Here is a 17578-nt window from a genome sequence, read left to right on the forward strand (position 1 = left end):
CAAGATATTCTTGTTTTTTGAGTTTATGGATAGCCAGAGACACACTCCAACATTCAGATATAGTTTACAATCAAAGCATTTGTGTTTAGTGAGTCCGTCAGATCAGAGGGAGTAAGGATGACTAGGGATGTTCTCTTGATAAGTGTGCGAATGAGACCATTTTCTTGTCTTGCTAAGCATTCAAAATGTAACGAGTGCTTTTGAATGTCAGGGAAAATGTATGGTGTAAAGAGTACATTATTTTCTTTAGGAATGTAGTGAAGTAAAAATAAAGTTGTCAAAAATAGAAATAGTAAAGTAAAGTACAGAAAATTATGTAAAGAAAATATATACATGCCAAAGAGAAATAGACGGTAAATTAATATTATAAGATACATTTGTTAAATCTTTGACCATCTGGAACATGTTATGTTGTAAAGATATGTACAGTTGAAGTCGGAAGTTTACATACACCTTAGCCAAATACAGTTTTTCACAATTCCTGACATTTAATCCTAGTAAAAATTCCCTGTCTTAGGTCAGTTAGGATCACCACTTCATTTTAAGAATGTGAAATGTCAGAATAATAGTAGAGAGAATGATTTATTTCAGCTTTTATTTCATTCATCACATTCCCAGTGGGTTAGGAGTTTACATACACTCAATTAGTATTTGGTAGCATTGCCATTAAATTGTTTAACTTGGGTCAAACATTTCAGGTAGCCTTCCACAAACTTCCCACAATAAGTTGGGTGAATTTTGGCCCATTCCTCCTGACAGAGCTGGTGTAACTGAGTCAGGTTTGTAGGCCTCCTTGCTCGCACACACTTTTTCAGTTCTGCCCACACATTTTCTATGGGATTTTTGAGGTCAGGGCTTTGTGATGGCCACTCCAATACCTTGACTTTGTTGTCCTTAAGCCATTTTCCACAACTTTGGAAGTGTGCTTGGGGTCATTGTACATTTGGAAGACCCATTTGCGACCAAGCTTTAACTACCTGACCGATGTCTTGAGATGTTGCTTCAATATATCCACATAATTTTCCATCCTCATGATGCCATCTATTTTGTGAAGTGCACCAGTCCCTCCTGCAGCAATGCACCCGCACAACATGATGCTGCCACCTCCGTTCCTCACGGTTGGGATGGTGATCTTCGGCTTTCAAGCCTCCCCATTTTTCCTCCAAACATAACAATGGTCATTATGGCCAAACAGTTCTATTTTTGTTTCATCACACCAGAGGACATTTCTCCAAAAAGATGCAGATGCAAACAGTAGTCTGGCTTTTTTATGCCAGTTTTGGAGCACTGGCTTCTTCCTTGCTGAGCGGCCTTTCAGGTTATGTCGATATAGGACTCGTTTTACTGTGGATATAGCTACTTTTGTACCTGTTTCCTCCAGCATCTTCACACGGTCCTTTGCTGTTGTTCTGGAATTGTTTTGCACTTTTTGCACCAAAGTACGTTCATCTCTAGGAGACGGAACACGTCTCCTTCCTGAGCAGTATGACGGCTGCGTGGTCCCATGGTGTTTATACTTGCGTACTATTGTTTGTACATATGAACGTGGTACCTTCAGGCGTTTGGAAATTTCTCCCAAGGATGAATCAGACTTGTGGAGGTCTACCATTTTGTTCTGAGGTCTTGGCTGATTTCTTTTGATTTTCCCATGACGTCAAGCAAAGAGGCACTGAGTTTGAAGGTAGGCCTTGAAATACATCCATAGGTACACCTCCAATTGACTCAAATTATGTCAATTAACCTATCAGAAGCTTCTAAAGCCACGACATCATTTTCTGGAATTTTCCAAGCTGTTTAAAAAAAAAAATTATGACCCACTGGAATTGTGATACAGTGAATTTTAAGTGAAATAATTTGTCTGTAAACCATTGTTGGAAAAATTACTTGTGCCATGCACAAAGTAGACGTCCTAACCGACTTGCCAAAACTATACATTGTTAACAAGAACTTTGTGGAGTGGTTGAAAAACGAGTTTTAATGACTCCAACCTAAGTGTATGTAAACTTCCGACTTCAACTGTATATGTTTATTAATTGGTTCAGCCAAGTATTCCCCAACACGCAGGCAAGGGCTGGAAAAAAAGGTTTCTGGAAAAAGTGAGGACAGCTTTACAATGGAGCTTCCTCAGGAACACACACACACGTTTTGACCTTAACTTTCCATGTATAAACTTACACAACAGAAAGACCTGAACACAGTGTGCACTGTCAATGTAGAGTTCATATTGTTCAAGGGAATAGGGTACAAAGTAATGGAGTATCATGACATCCAACATCACTGGAGTCAGAGAAGAGGTAAGGCCATAGCATAATATAATCTCAGTGAAGACTAAATGTTATTTTCATGATTTTTCGTCTCTTGCTGCTTGCGGTCTGTGCAGTATTCTTCTGGTGGATGTGTTTTGATACTGTCACTGTCATGTTAGTGAATAATTATCCAAGGTGTCATTGAGGAATCACCAGTAAACTGAACCTGAACAAAAGCAGAAGCCAGAGGTTGCTATAGTTATAGAGATACTTAATAATATTTCCGGTACTGGCTGACTAACACCCAGTTTTAGCCTAATTAAACACTGTCAAGTTGGGACCGCTAAGCTTAAGTAATTCAAACAGGATAAAAGACAAGGGGGAGGACAAGGTTCTCAAGTGGTATTACTATAGAAACGGCATTACATGAATGGATTACAAACCCATTTCTTGTAAACTCATCAATTAGTCAGCAACTTTGATAAGCAGAGAAGATGTCTAAACTCTGAAGTGTTTAAGTCTTACAACAAACACTAAGCATATTTCCTGACAACTATGACTACATCATGATGAACTGTAGGTCTGGGCTATAATCGAGAATTACATACTATTCACTATAGTGTCAGATTATATTAGGCTATGTGTGGACTTTCTGTATCATATTTTGTTTCTTCAAGCAGCTGCACATCGAAGTAATAACATCATGTGAGCTGAGATTTGATACAGCACACACCCCTAACAGGTGAATAACTTGATACCAACTGAACCAGGGTCTATTTTGGGTTGAGGAGCTACTGTGCACTCAAATGATACAAAATAAAATAAATGATTCTTGCCTATTAAACTGGTTATGACAAATCAACAATAGACAGGTTTCACAGCCAAGATAGAAGCACTTGGGAAACCTGGCTGAAATTCTCAACAGCTGTGTACATGTGCATCCCTGCCTGCCCCGCCCTCCTCCCGAGGAGGCTTCACAGCACATTGCACATGCCAGAATGGGTTCCCTCTCGCCCTCGGCTCCTCTTACCTAATCCCAGGAAGGTAAATAGTCCAGCTTCACTACAACAGGACTCGTACGTCTACATGGGTCTCTGACCTGCCCCTGTCTCTGCCTCCTTTCTCATGCTTTCTTCCTTTGTAACCTGAGTATAATAGGACGTCTTGCTGATTTAAACTCACACACAGTTGGTATCTAACTGGATTGAAAATAGAAAAGCTGTTGTAGAGAGGACCTGAATTAGTTATATTCTGGTTACAAGCCCAGCTTTCCTCTGGAATCAAAGACGGACCCTCCTTGACCTTAGTCTGTGTCACACCCTTTGTTGGTGTATTCTTCCTCCATGCGGGACTGAGGATATCCTCTGGGCTATGCCGCTTGTATCCCCTTTGTTTAAAATCTGAAAAGGTTAGGGGACCATTTCCGGACTTGCTCCAGTCTTTGGCTGATTACTGCTTTAGGCCTGCCTGTGTTAGATTGGAAAGATAGCAATCATCTCCCAGCAAACATCGCATGCAGATGGGAGTCCGTTTTCCAGCAGAGCCTTAACCAACGAGGGATGGCTTTCTCGTGGGATAGGCATTGTTTAGAGCAGGAAGGAAATATATGTTGAGCATAACCTATAAGAGTCTTCTCTCTGTGACGCTTTTGTCCCATCATTGAATTCTTTCCTATACAACATTTGCATTTATACTACAACAGGTATGTTCTTACGACACTGCAGCTTTGTGTAGATCTATGCCACTTGTTTCCTGTGACATCATCTCCCGTACAACCCCCGCACACACACTCCGCCCTTCTAGCAGAATTCTAAAAGTCATTTCTCCTCAAATGAAATGGCCTTCATCAAAGGCATACCTTTAGGTATACTTAAAATGTCAACTTCAATGTTTCACAGCATTCTTTGCCTGAAGTTGTGCTAAATGCTACACAATAATGTGGACAGGACATTAGTCATTAGTCAGGATGAAGTAAACACAGCTTTTGCATGCTCTGAGTAAAGCATTTAAAGCATTTTAAGTACCTTTATAATTCTGTCAAACTGCTCACCTACACAGCCTGCCATCTGTACGGAACAGAATGTCATAAAATGTTATCTACCTTACAACAACCTCTCTAGAGACGTTTCAACAATGCTCATCCTGGTTCCAAAGCCGAATGCCTGATGTAGGGCAAGTGTTCAGTTTTTACTCAATCATAAGAAGGATATTTGCTATTGATAAGTAGACCTATTGCGTTCACATTTTGTCAACTCACAACCAATGAATGTGGCATATCGACCATTGCATAAATAAATCCCCTATTTAAGGGACTTAAATATGGCATATGGCATATGAAACGGGAGACTAGCGATTGCACCAAACGCTGTCTCATCTCACTGTAAGGTTCTCAGATGGATTTAGAGCACTCAACATGAAAAAATACAAAATCCTTTCATATAATTGAAACAAGAGCACTTGTTCTTGGTCACAGAGGGACGAATTCACTTTGGGCTTAAAGCTGAAGTTGTAATGAGTCAGCAGGCATTTGAATGGCATCTGTGTGTCACGCTGCAACTAGCTCTCAGAGTTTCACGTCAGAATTAGACGTTCATCCATCTTTCTCAACCATCAAATTATGAAGTTGGTGCAAACGTCAAATTTCAAAGTGTTTAAAGTTAAGTTTAGGTATTAACTCAGAAATCTTAAGGTTAGGCATTAATTCTGAATGGTTAAGGTAAGGGTTAAGGTTTGGGATAGGCTTAAAACACTAAAATCTCAAAAACAACGTTCTATTGCTGGATTTGAACTTGCAACCTTTGGAATCAGAGGCAGATGCTTATAAAATGTTATTGATCGCATACACATATTTAGCACGTTATTGCGGGTGTCGCGAAATGCTTGTGTTCCTTGCTAAAACATTTTTGCAGATTTAGATTTTTTTTTTAACTGAAATATAACATTTACATAAGTACTCAGACACTTTACTCAGTATTTTGTTGAAGCACCTTTGGCAGCGATTACAGCATTGGGTCTTCTTGGGTATGACTCTACAAGCTTGGTACAACTGTATTTGGGGAGTTTTTCCCATTCTTCTCTGCAGATCCTCTCAAACTCTGTCAAGTTGGATGGGGTGCGTTGCTACACAGCTATTTTCAGATCTCTCCAGAGATGTTAGATCGGGTTAAAGTCCGGGCTCTAGCTGGGCCACTCAAGGACATTCAGAAACGTGTCCCAAAGCCACTCCAGCATTGTCTTGGCTGTGTGCTTAGGGTCATTGTCCTGTTGGAAGGTGAACCTTCGCACCAGTCTGAGGTCCTGAGCGCTCTGGAGCAGGTTTTCATCAAGGATCTCTCTGTACTTTGCTCCATTCATCTTTGCCTCGATCCTGACTAGTCTCCCAGTCCCTGCCGCTGAAAAACGTCACCACCATGCTTCACCGTAGAGATGATGCCAGGTTTCCTCCAGACCTGACGCTTGGCATTCAGGCCAAAGAGTTCAATCTTGGTTTCATCAGACCAGAGAATCTTGTTTATCATGGTCTGATAGTCTTTAGGTGCCTTTTAGCAAACTCCAAACGGGCTGTCATGTGCCTTTTACTGAGGAGTGGTTTCCGTCTGGCCACTCTACCATAAAGGCCTGATTTGTGGAGTGCTGCAGAGATGGTTGTCCTTCTGGAAGGTTCTCCAATATCCACAGAGAAAATCTAGAGCTCTGTCAGAGTGACCATCGGGTTCTTGGTCACCTCCCTGACCAAGGCCCTTCACCCCCGATTGCTCAGTTTGGCTGGGCGGACTGCTCTAGGATGAGTCTTGGTGGTTCGAAACTTCTGCCATTTAAGAATGATGGAGGCCACTGTGTTCGTGGGGATCTTCAAAGCTGCAGAATTGTTTTGGTACCCTTCCCCAGATCTTTGCCTCGACACAATCCTGTCTCAGAGCTCTCCGGACAATTCCTTCGACCTCATGGCTTGGTTTTTGCTCTGATATGCACTGTCAACTGTGGGACCTTATATAGACAGGTGTGTGTCTTTCCAAATCATTCCCATTCAATTGAATTTACCACAGGTGGACTCCAATCAAGTTGTAGAAACATGTTAAGAATAATCAATGGACATATGATTCACTTAAGATCAATTTTTGAGTCTCATAACAAAGGGTCTGAATGTAAATAAGGTATTTCTGTTTTTTCTGTTTTTTCTTTCTAAAAATGTGTTTTCACTTTGTCATTATGGGGTATTGTGTGTAGATTGATGAATCCATTTTAGAATAAGGCTGCAATGTAACAAAATGTTGAAAAAGTCAATGGGTCTGAATACTTTCCAAAGGCACTGTAAGCAATATAACAATTGAGATGTACAAACCACTGCATAAGGCCATAATTTAATAAACCGTAATTTAGATTCAAACTTTAATGAGCGAGCGGTCAATATAACTATTTGTTCAGCACTTTTGAAATGACCAGCGACAAAATTGATAACACATGCTATTCTTACTGTATTCTCCCTGTACACTAAGTCAAAACCTTAGGATAAATTCTGAGGGGGAAAGGGACCAAATTCTTAGGTTAAGACACATGGGCTGCTAACAGCTTTCTACACAACATACACTTAGTATTGCTTCATTAGCTACTGATCACCCTGGCATAATTCATTTAGCAGAATGCAATACATATTTTTGGACTCACCGTTGTTGTGCTGTGCTCAGTTGAAAGTGGCGCGGCGGTCCTTCTTGGGGGAAAACTTTGTCATCAAAGTCTGAGATTATCTGATGCTTTCAAGACAACTGGGAACTCGGAAAAAAACAAGGTCGAACCATGATATCAGTGATCTTCAAATCGGAGCTCTAGAAAGAGACCAGAGTTCCCGACTTGGAATTCCGAGACGGAATTTTCCCAGTCCAAGTTTTTTTTGTTGAGTTAACAGTTGCCTTGAAAGCACTGAAGTCTGAGATTTCCCAGTTCAGAGTTTCCAGTTGTTTTGAATGCTGCGTGTGAATGTTTATCCTTTTAAGCTTGGAAAAGAGACCCTTTCAGACAGATGTTTTAAATCCTTAAACCCAGACTTGGACCACATACCCTCTCCACCGAATAGCAAGCAGGAGAAGCAAGATAGTGATTTCTTTGTGACCTTGCAGTTAGCTATTGTTTCCTTCCAAACCCTTCATTGTTGAATTTGCGATTTCCGACTTGTTGTGTGATGTTTATGTCCAATGGACAATGAGCACCGATACATTTTACTCATACTTTCTCTTCATCTGACAAGGATGGAAAATGATTCGCTAGTAGATTGTCGATGTGATTCATGACGATAACGGCTTGTTTAGCTTGCTAGCTAAGATTGTGAAAGTACGATGTTGACATGATCAGTCCAATCAAGGCTATGGTAGATATAACATGATTTGAGGTAATTTTATCTGTGGTCAATGACCTTGAGCCTTCATGGATGGGCACTTCTAATGTAAATCTATGGCAGCACCCAAGGATGCTTGAACTGCCTAGCTTGCCCTGTAGTTTCTGCGGTGACGTTTTGTCCCCAGAAGTGACAAAACACTGAGCCAATCATGGCGCAACTAGAGAAGATTCTCAACGCCTCTGCTATGTATTTTGGCTGGCTGCCCCTTTACCACAAAAAGCACTGAGCTAGGCTGAAACACCTGCATTTTGGAGCTACCTTACTCAAGAAATATCACGTTTGTATGCGGCTTTATTAACTCAAGGATTTTTTGTTTGTTTTACATTGTTTGCAAACTGATATGTGGCAAAAATGAATGCCGAAATAACTTGCAAAACAGGTGGGGCTCTGCCTACAGACAGTCTGACTCCAGACTAAATCAACACTGAGTGATATAATGAATAAAGTGGATTAGAACTGCTCTCTCATTGGGTCTGCCTGCTTTGAGATTCTAAGCCCTCATATTAAAGATGCTTAGGTGATACCACTTTTCATAAAAGCAATCTCCATGGTAGCCTTATCATTCTTAAGCCATACATGGTGAAATGTTTTCTTTTTCTATCCACATTTCTGGATTCTGGATTTATAACATAGTAAAGCACATGCCTGTTTCATTTAAAAAAAAATCTGAGTTCAAAGTTGTGTGTTGTGCATCTTCAGGCTTCTAATTTAGGTAACATATATACACACCACTGCTGAAGTGGTCTGTACTGCATCTTTGAATACAGTATACAGTGACAGTTAATGTTGCTTTTGTATTTGTGTGCTCGCTGCATGAATAAACGAATGTGCTGAGTTTTGAACTCATGACCGGATATGAGTGCAGCATAGACTGTCACCCGTTGAATTGTTTAGGACAAAACTACTTTCTGAAGGTTCATGGAACAGACAGCTATGATTACTCATCACGTTAAATACTGTTGTACACATGGTCATCAAAATCAAATCAAAGTTTATTGGTTGGTTACACAGATTTGCAGGTGTTATAGCAGGTGCAGTGAAATGCTTATGCTACTAGCTCCAACAGTAGAATGGCTCGCAAATACACAAATCATCAAAAATCGAAACAGGAAATCAAGAAATGACTGAATGAGTCCAATTAACAATCCAGGGGTAGATATATTAGTGAGCATGTGTCAGAATCCATGTAAGAGTGGTTGATGTTGTTTTTTTTACTTCATAACAACATAATGTGTTTGGTGTGTTTGAATCCAGATATCTTAATATTTCATACCTCTTTATATCTGTTTTACCAATAGAGTCAGGAAACAACAACCCAAAACTGTCATCACCTGAGGATGTAAAGCGCCTCCACAGACAGCAGAACCTAGAGAACCAGAACCACCACTCTGAGCCACACTCCCCTAGCACTGTCCCCAGGAGGTCCACCATCGGAGGGCAAGGGCACCGCAGCACCAGGGACCCCCTGACCATACAGCACACTGACATAGAGAGGAAGAAAGAGGTTTTCCTGGAGCACCTGAAGCAGAGGTACCCTCACCATGCTGCTGTCATCATGGGCCATCAGGACCACCTCATGGGCCATCAGAACCGCCTCAGAGATGTAAGTGAATTTTTTTTTTTTTAAATCATTTGTTGGTTCTGATTTCCCTGCATAGTGGCTGAAGAATTGCCTAATGTAACTTATGGAAATAGAAAGGTGAATAAACATTGTCAGTAAAACAGCATAAAGAATGGACCATAGGATTAGCCTATTGTCCATCCTAGCTGAAATAGCAGGCGCTCTGCCTTTGCCGAGTAAGGGGGGAGGTGCCGTGCGCGCGCTTATGCTAGAAGTGTGGACATGCACTCTCCCATGTGGTAAAAATAAACTTTGACTGTTCTGCAAGTTTGACGGGTAAGTCCAGACCCGCATGTGGGCTAGGTGGGGTTTGTTTCCATGGCCACACCTGATGTTGCTTCAAGTTCAAGGAGAGCTCATTTTACAAGCGAACGCCGTTTTGTTGGAGTCATTGCGAAAGAAGCCTCCTGTTTTGTTCGGAATTGTGCAGAAGGGCGCATCGCATGCAGCGCGCTCTCACCTTGACGCATTTCAAATCAGAGTCGACATTTTAAAGATGGGTTTTATCGTTTCCGATTGAGGCTTTGATATTTACGTTCAGGTAATTTATAATTCAAAGTACATAAGACTACTTTACCTACTTTACCCTCAGATGTGCAATTATAGTAGGTATAGTGCACATGTTTTTACAGTAGGCTAGTGATAACTTGTTGGTGGTTTGCAGATAAACTTGTTCGATATGAGGATAGCAGATAGCCTGCCCTACACACTTCCTAGTCAGCGTAGCCTATGCTACCAGTAACGTTAGATCTATTATTTTGTATTTCGTTTTTTTCCCCACATTTCAATTTAGTCTAGCGCCTGTATTGTTTAACTGCCTTATTTTGCTGGACCACAGGAAGAGTAGCAGTAGCTAATGGGGATCCATAATAACTACAAATACACCCCAAGCACATCAATGTATATTTGCATGAATTGTTTCAGCTGCTGATTGGCTGCCCGCCATTGTTTCGGTAAAAAACTGAGGGATGGGGCTGTAGAAATGTAACCACTCTTAAATTAATAGACAAAGCTAGGGATGCAAGGACTGACCATCCGTGATATACTAATTATAGTTTTAACCATGTTTTGAGTCTTGTTTGTCTATATTTGCTTTGTTTACAAACATTGGAGTAAAACAGTTACGACAGTTGACCTAAGCTCATAAGGCATTTATAAATTATATTCTTCAAGAGTCAATGGGTACATATCATAAAGTCAAAAAATGTATGTAGCAACTAAGGATTTTAGCTTTAAGTTGGCATTCAGTTATTAGATAATGGATCTGTGGGAGGGAGTTTCAGTTTGGAGATACTGTTGTGATGTCATCCTTTTTGTGTGTATAATTTTAGAGTGTATATGTTCTTAGATGGAGTCTGTTTGGCTTTAGAGTATGTGTGATTGCACCCTTTAAAGGGATAGTTCACCTAAATTACTAAATTACACATTGGTTTCCTTACCCTGTAAGCAGTCTATGGACAATGTACCATTACAGAAAAAAACACATTATTTCACATGTGAAAATTCACATTATTTGTGAAATCATGTAAAAACATGCTTTTTTGATGTGTAGTTTAATGTTATCACATTAACTTCACATTAGATCACATGATCACATGAAAAGGGTTTTTGGAACACTTCAAGTGTTCACGTGAAATTCAGGTCGTTTTTCTTTCCGTAAGGGTATGACAGCAATCTATGCTTTGGTTTTATTTCCCTGGCACTGTTTCAAAATGCTAACGTTTTAGCATTTGTGGCACAAATCCCATTCAAGTCATGGTACTGATATTAGCATTTTCCGCACATCATGTCCAAATCATCAAACAATATCTAATATCATACCTTGTCCATAGACTGCTTACATGTTAAGGAAACCAATATACTGTATCATTTTGTAATTTGGGTTAACTATCCCTTTAAATGATAGCCTAGGCCTACAGTTATGTCTTGAAAAGAAATACCATTCCGTCTTGTACATTTTGCCTATTTTAGTTATAGGTTGATATGTACAGTACATCCAGTACGTCTGCCCTCCGAACAGCCTCAAGGTGTCAAAAGCATTCCACAGGGATGTTGACTCCAATGCTTCCCACAGTTGTGTCAAGTTGGCTGGATGTCCTTTGGGTGGTGGACTATTCTTGATACACACGGGAAGCAGTTCTTCACACAAAACAGTGCGCCAGGAACCTACTACCATACCCCTTTCAAAGGCACTTAAATCTTTTGTCTTGCCCATTCACCCTCTGAATGGCACACATACACAATCCAAGTCTCAATTGTCTCAAGGCTTAAAAATCCTTATTTAACCTGTTTCCTCCCTTTCATCTACACTGATGGAAGTGGATTTAGCAAGTGAACGCAATAAGGGATTATAGCTTTCACCTGGATTCACCTGGTCAGTCTATGTCATGGAAAGAGCAGGTGTTCTTAATGTTTTGTACACTCAGTGTATATGTATAGAGTTGCTATAAAATGTGTCCAATTGTTATAAAATGCTTCACTGTTTTGTAATGGATTGGTTTCAATGACTTTAGGAGCAGTGTAACCATAGCCCTCTTCTTATGTGGTAAAGTCGACATTGCTGTGGGAGTAAAATGCTCATCCATCCACCTGTTACCCAGTGTGATCATTCTAATGGTCTGCAATAAAAGGGAGGGGTTGAGGATAAAACATTTGTCAATTGCATTCAAAGACCTGGCATCTCACCAAAGCAGATGGACCATGGTCTGGTCTCTCTGGTCTCTGCCCATGCTTCTGCCAGCGATTAGAGGAGATCAAAGTGGGCCATTTGAGCAAACTAATGCTTGGACCCAGCTTTCATCCCTAGTGGGCTCACTGTGCTGCGCTCTCCCCTCACTTCACTATTAGTAACATCTTGAATAGTAACTGAGTGCTACCTTATGGTGGAAAGGTATGCAATTGTAGATGGGGTCCATATGTTTTGGGGGTGTTTTTGTTCTAATGAACTCTTGACAGGCTGAGTCCATCTTGGTCTGAGAGGCTTGTAGCTGAACAAAGTGGAGCTTTTGTTTTCACCCCTCAGAAATGGCAAGGTCCTTCTAGAGGGGACCTTTTACAAGCTTTTGCTAATCAGATCGGTGAGTCCCACTTAGTGACACTGGTTTAAACATTTACTAGCTACAATGTGCTACATTTACTTTGTTGCATTATTGTGCAAGCTGTAAGCACTATCACAATGTGAAGCTGTCATTACACTGTAGTTACACTGTACCTGTCTGTAATTATTATGTGTGGTACATGGTTTTATTTTAAAAAATGGAACCTTTATTTAACTAGACAAGTCAGTTAAGAACAAATTCTTATTTACAATAACGGCCTACCCCGGCCAAACCCGGACAGTGCTCGGACAACGCAATTGTGCGCCTCCGTATGGGACTCCCAATCACGGCCGGATGTGATACAGCCTGGATTTGAACCAAGGACTGTAGTGACGCCTCTTGCACTGAGATGCAGTGCCTTAGACCGCTGCACTGCTCAGGAGCCACTTACTAAACAATGGGGCAGTCCTTTTTGTTCCATAGCCATGTTAAAACCCCAGTGTAGGAGTCTGTAAAGTCTTGGACTTGTAGGTGCCTTAAACTCCATTTTTACATTTTACATTTTAGTCATTTAGCAGACGCTCTTATCCAGAGCGACTTACAGTAGTGAATGCATACATTTCATACATTTTTTCTCCGTACTGGTCCCCCGTGGGAACTCCAGCACAGGTAGCTTCTCTAGCTGGCCTAATCTTCAAATGCATTATAAGCACAAATATCTGAAACTCATATGGTCAACCTGATGTGCATGACAGTTAACTCAGATAATTATCATGCCCATTTTCAACTGAAAATCTTGTGTGTTATTCGACTTAGGAAATGCTGAACATATTTCCCGCAAGATTAGGTAAATCTGTCGGGAAGAATAACCATATGTAATCAGTATGTTTTCTAGCCAGTAGCCACACTTCAAGTTATCAGATTCCTTTTAGAGTACCTTTGAATAACTAAACAAATGCTTTGCTCTGAGCTCAAATTTGCCCTCACGTTTTTACTTTTATTGGGAAGACCTTGCCATTATGGGACAGAATGGAGAGAGCAATACTATGCTGATAGAGAATAAACATGAGGCAAAATGTACGTATTGTTATTCAGTGTTCATTGTTTTTATGGTCATTTGGATATCGTTACTGGATATCTTTATGAGTATAGAGATAACAAACCATGTCAAAAAAGACATGTTCAAACAAGGCTAATGTTGACAAAGACATAGAATAGTTATGTTGTAATGAGATGCAGATTTGAACAGAATCTGAGTAAACATTGAAACAAAGCATGTGTACTAATACTAGGCTATACTGTATACAGTGCTGTGAAAAATGATTTTCCCCCTTTCTGATTTTCTCTGTGCATATTGTTGATCCTGAATGTTATCAGATCTTCAACCAAAACCTAATATTAGATAAAGGGAACCTGAGTGAACAAATAAAATAGAAATTGGATACTTATTTCATTTATTTAATGAACAAAGTTAAGCCACACCTAATGCCCATGTGCGAAAAAGTATTTTCCCCCTTACACTCAATAACTGGTTTGTGCCACCTTTAGCTGCAATGACTGCAACCTGTAGTTGTTGATCAGTCTCTCGAATTGCTGTGGAGGAATTTTGGCCCACTCCTCCATGCAGATCTGCTTTAACTCGGCGACGTTTGTGGTTTTCGAGCATGAACTGCTCCTTTCAGGTCCTGCCACAACATCTCAATCGAGTTTATATCTGGACTTTGACTAGGCCATTCAAAAACTTTACATAAGTTGCTTTTCAGCCATTCTGATGTAGACTTGCTTTTGCATTTTGGACCATTGTCTTGCTGCATGACTCAGCTGCGCTTTACTACCTTCAGCTAACGGACGGATGGCCTGACAATCTCCTTTCGAATTCTCTGATACAGAGCAGAATTCATGGTTCCTTCAATGATGGCAAGTCGGTATGAGGTTCTTACTGTGGAATTCAGTGTTTGGCGTCCAAAAAGTTGACTCAAGTTTGTTAGAAAGCACCTGGAAGCACCTGAATAGTTGTCAACACACCTGGAAGTATGTTCTATGGACAGATGAGTCAAAAGTGGAATTTTGAGTCCTGTCAAGTCTGGCGAAAACCTAACACTGTATTCCACAGTAAGAATCTAATACCAACAGTCAAGCATGGTGGTGGAATTGTGATGGTTTGGGGATGCTTTGCTGCCTCAGGACCTAGACAACTTCTGCTCGGTTTTAGAATTCTAAAGGAAAATGTCAGGCCATCCGTCCGTGAGCTGAAGCTGAAGCGCAGGTGAGTCATGGCTGAAAAGCAACAAATGTTAAAAAAAATTCAGGCCTTAACATGGTTGAGATGTTGTGGCAGGACCTGAAACAAGCAGTTCATGCTCGACATGTCACTGAGTTAAAGCAGATCTGCATGGAAGAGTGGGCCATTCTGATCAACAACAACAGGAAGCGTTTGGTTGCAGTCATTGCTGCTCAAGGTAGCACAACCAGTTATTGAATGTAAGGGGCATTGGGTGTTGCATAACTTTTTAAATTACATAAATAAAATAAGAATACATTTTTTGGGTAATTTGGAAACTCAGGTTCCCTTTATCTAATATTAGGTTTTGGTTGATATCTGATAACATTGAGTGTCCAAAAGTTTTGACAATCAGAAAGGGGGCAAATACTTTTTAACGGCGCTGTATGTAGATTTCATGAATTAAACTTATTTCCTGTGCATAAAATAATGTAATGATTATTATGCCAGTCAAAGTGAAGTGGACAGGGCGCTCTGATCCATAGAGCTGCCTGAGGTGGTTATTCACCAGTGTGTCACCATAGCCCAGTCAGTGCCAAGCTTAAAATGGAAATGCAGTGAGTGACTCAGTGTGTGTGTGTTTGTATCAGGTTGCAGATGTCCCCAAAAGTCCCCCTACAGATGCAGGATGCATCAGGGACACATTCACATCACACGTGATTGATTGGGCACAAAATGGTAGCAAAATCATCTGGGTTTTTTTCTTTCATTTTGAAGGGTTGTTGGTGGCCCTTCTTTTGGAGACATGAAACATACAGAACCAGTCCATTATATCTGGGGGTTTTTTGCGAGAATTACAAATTTGTAGTTGACTTAAAGACTTACTGTGTGTGTGTGTGCATGTTTCACAGTCATGCAGTGGAAGTAGACGTTACTTAAGGTTGAATACACCACATCTTTGACTACAGGATTTTAGTGAATGCTGGTGACTGTTCCTCAATTTTTCCTCTCTCCTACTGCCTCTCCAGATCAGGAGCCCCCAGCACTCTGCCAGCCCCCCGCCCGGTGTAGGGGAGCAACTGGAGCACCTCTCTCTGGAGTCTCTGGAGACCATGTCAGAGGTAGATGGTCCTGCTGCCTTCACCCGGGGCTGTCGGGCACGGGCCAGCCTGCCGGTGGTCCACTCTGCCAACCAGACCAGGGACAGATCACTAGGTAGGTACTATGGAGCTGTCAGGACTTTTCTTTCTTGCAAGCTCTGTGTCACACAGGCTCTCAGTGTGTGATCACATGCTTTCTCTATCACTCAATTTCTCACACAATCACTCTCCTTGAGCACTCACATGTTTTCTCTTTCTCTCCCTATCTCTGCCTCTCTATCTCTCTATCTCTCTATCTCTCTCTCTCTCTCTACTGGTGTGGTTACAAACAAGTGTCCTCCTCCTGCACCTCTCCAGGTGTGCTGTACCTGCAGTACGCAGAGGAGACCAAGCAGATCCGGATGCCCAATGAGATCACCAGTGGAGACACCGTCAGGGCTCTGTTTGTGAGTGCCTTCCCCCAGCAGCTCACCATGAAGATGCTGGAGTCTCCCAGTGTGGCCGTCTACATCAAGGATGACACAAGAAACATATACTACGAGCTAACTGATGTCAGGTGAGTTCTTCTAGCTATATTTGTGACTTAACTTTTTTTTTTACTGACGTTTCCCCTCCAATAAGCATGTTATGCTAGTCTATAGTGCAACACTTGAAGGATTACAGGGTACAGTAATATGATACTACCTAATGCTACTCTATGTTGAGGTTGGGCAAAAAAGGGATTGTCAAGCTTTGTGTACAGCACCATGTATACTACTATATAGTAATACAGTAAATGATGTCTCATCTATGCTGTTAAAGAAATCCATCTTTTAGTATGGAGCTTAAAATTACAGGGGAGGCTTGCAATTAATTTTGTCTCTACTTTGGCATTTCAGCGTCCAAAGCGCTGCATGAATAATACTCCACCTCCTGCTCTTTCAGTTTAGGCAGGGAGGCATTAAACGTGGTATTGTTGAGGCAACAAGAGAGGAGGCCCATGTCTGAGCGTGTGCTGCTGATAACAGGGTGTCTGTCTTGACCACACCCTAATCTGCACAGACACTCCTCTACAGTAGACTGATGAATATAGTACCGGGAGGATTTCCAGTTATACAGTGGAGTGGAGTTCACTGTTAGGCTGTTAGATGTCGACGACCTGTGTTTACTTCAACCAGTGTAACTTTGACGTGTCTTTCTTCTTTCCAGAAATATCACACCTGGCTGCTGTCTGAAGGTGTACCACAAAGACCCTGCACACGCCTTCAATCGCAGTAACGCAAGGTCCAACAATGCCCGACGGCAGGGTTAGTGAAGCTTGACCTTGCACGGCAACACAGCCAAGCACACAAACAAGCCTAAATCTAGCTGTCTAGTGCAATATTTTTGACATCAAGGAAGCTTCCGCTCTTAAATCCCTAACCAGGGGACAGTGTTGGAAAAAGTATCCAATTGTCATACTTGAGTAAAAGTAAAGATACCTTAATAGAAAATGACTCAAGTAAAAGTGAAAGTCACCCAGTAAAATACTACTTCAGTAAAAGTGTAAAAGTATTGGAGGACAAGTACATTAGAGTGTCTAGTTTGAGAAACAGATGCCTCACAAGTCCTCAACTGGCAGCTTCATTAAGTAGTATCTTGGGATGCTGGCCTTCTAGGCAGAGTTGCAAAGAAAAAGCCATATCTCAGACTGGCCAATAAAAAGAAAAGATTAAGATGGGCAAAAGAACACAGACACTGGACAGAGGAACTCTGCCTAGAAGGCCAGCATCTCGCAGTCACCTCTTCACTGTTGACGTTGAGACAGGTGTTTTGCGGGTACTATTTAAGGAAGCTACCAGTTGAGGACTTGCAAGACGTCTGTTTCTCAAACTAGACACTCTAATGTACTTGTGCTCTTGCTCAGTTGTGAACCGGACCTCCCACTCCTCTTTCTATTCTGGTTAGGGCCAGTTTGTGCTGTTCTGTGAAGTGAGTAGTA

General features: G+C 41.2%; 1 protein-coding gene across 1 annotated transcript in view; it reads left to right on the forward strand.

The window, feature by feature from the left end:
* LOC106599334 (sickle tail protein homolog) overlaps window positions 1-17578 on the forward strand; it is a 54367-nt gene that overhangs the window by 11865 nt on the left and 24924 nt on the right. The window contains exons 2-5 of the mRNA XM_045716025.1: window positions 8937-9241; window positions 15547-15733; window positions 15976-16174; window positions 16807-16904. Of these exons, the coding sequence (XP_045571981.1) occupies window positions 8937-9241; window positions 15547-15733; window positions 15976-16174; window positions 16807-16904 (789 nt within the window). The remainder of the gene's footprint in view (window positions 1-8936; window positions 9242-15546; window positions 15734-15975; window positions 16175-16806; window positions 16905-17578) is intronic.

The sequence above is a fragment of the Salmo salar genome, chromosome ssa03 (genome assembly GCF_905237065.1).
Source record: "Salmo salar chromosome ssa03, Ssal_v3.1, whole genome shotgun sequence".
NCBI lineage: Eukaryota > Metazoa > Chordata > Actinopteri > Salmoniformes > Salmonidae > Salmo > Salmo salar.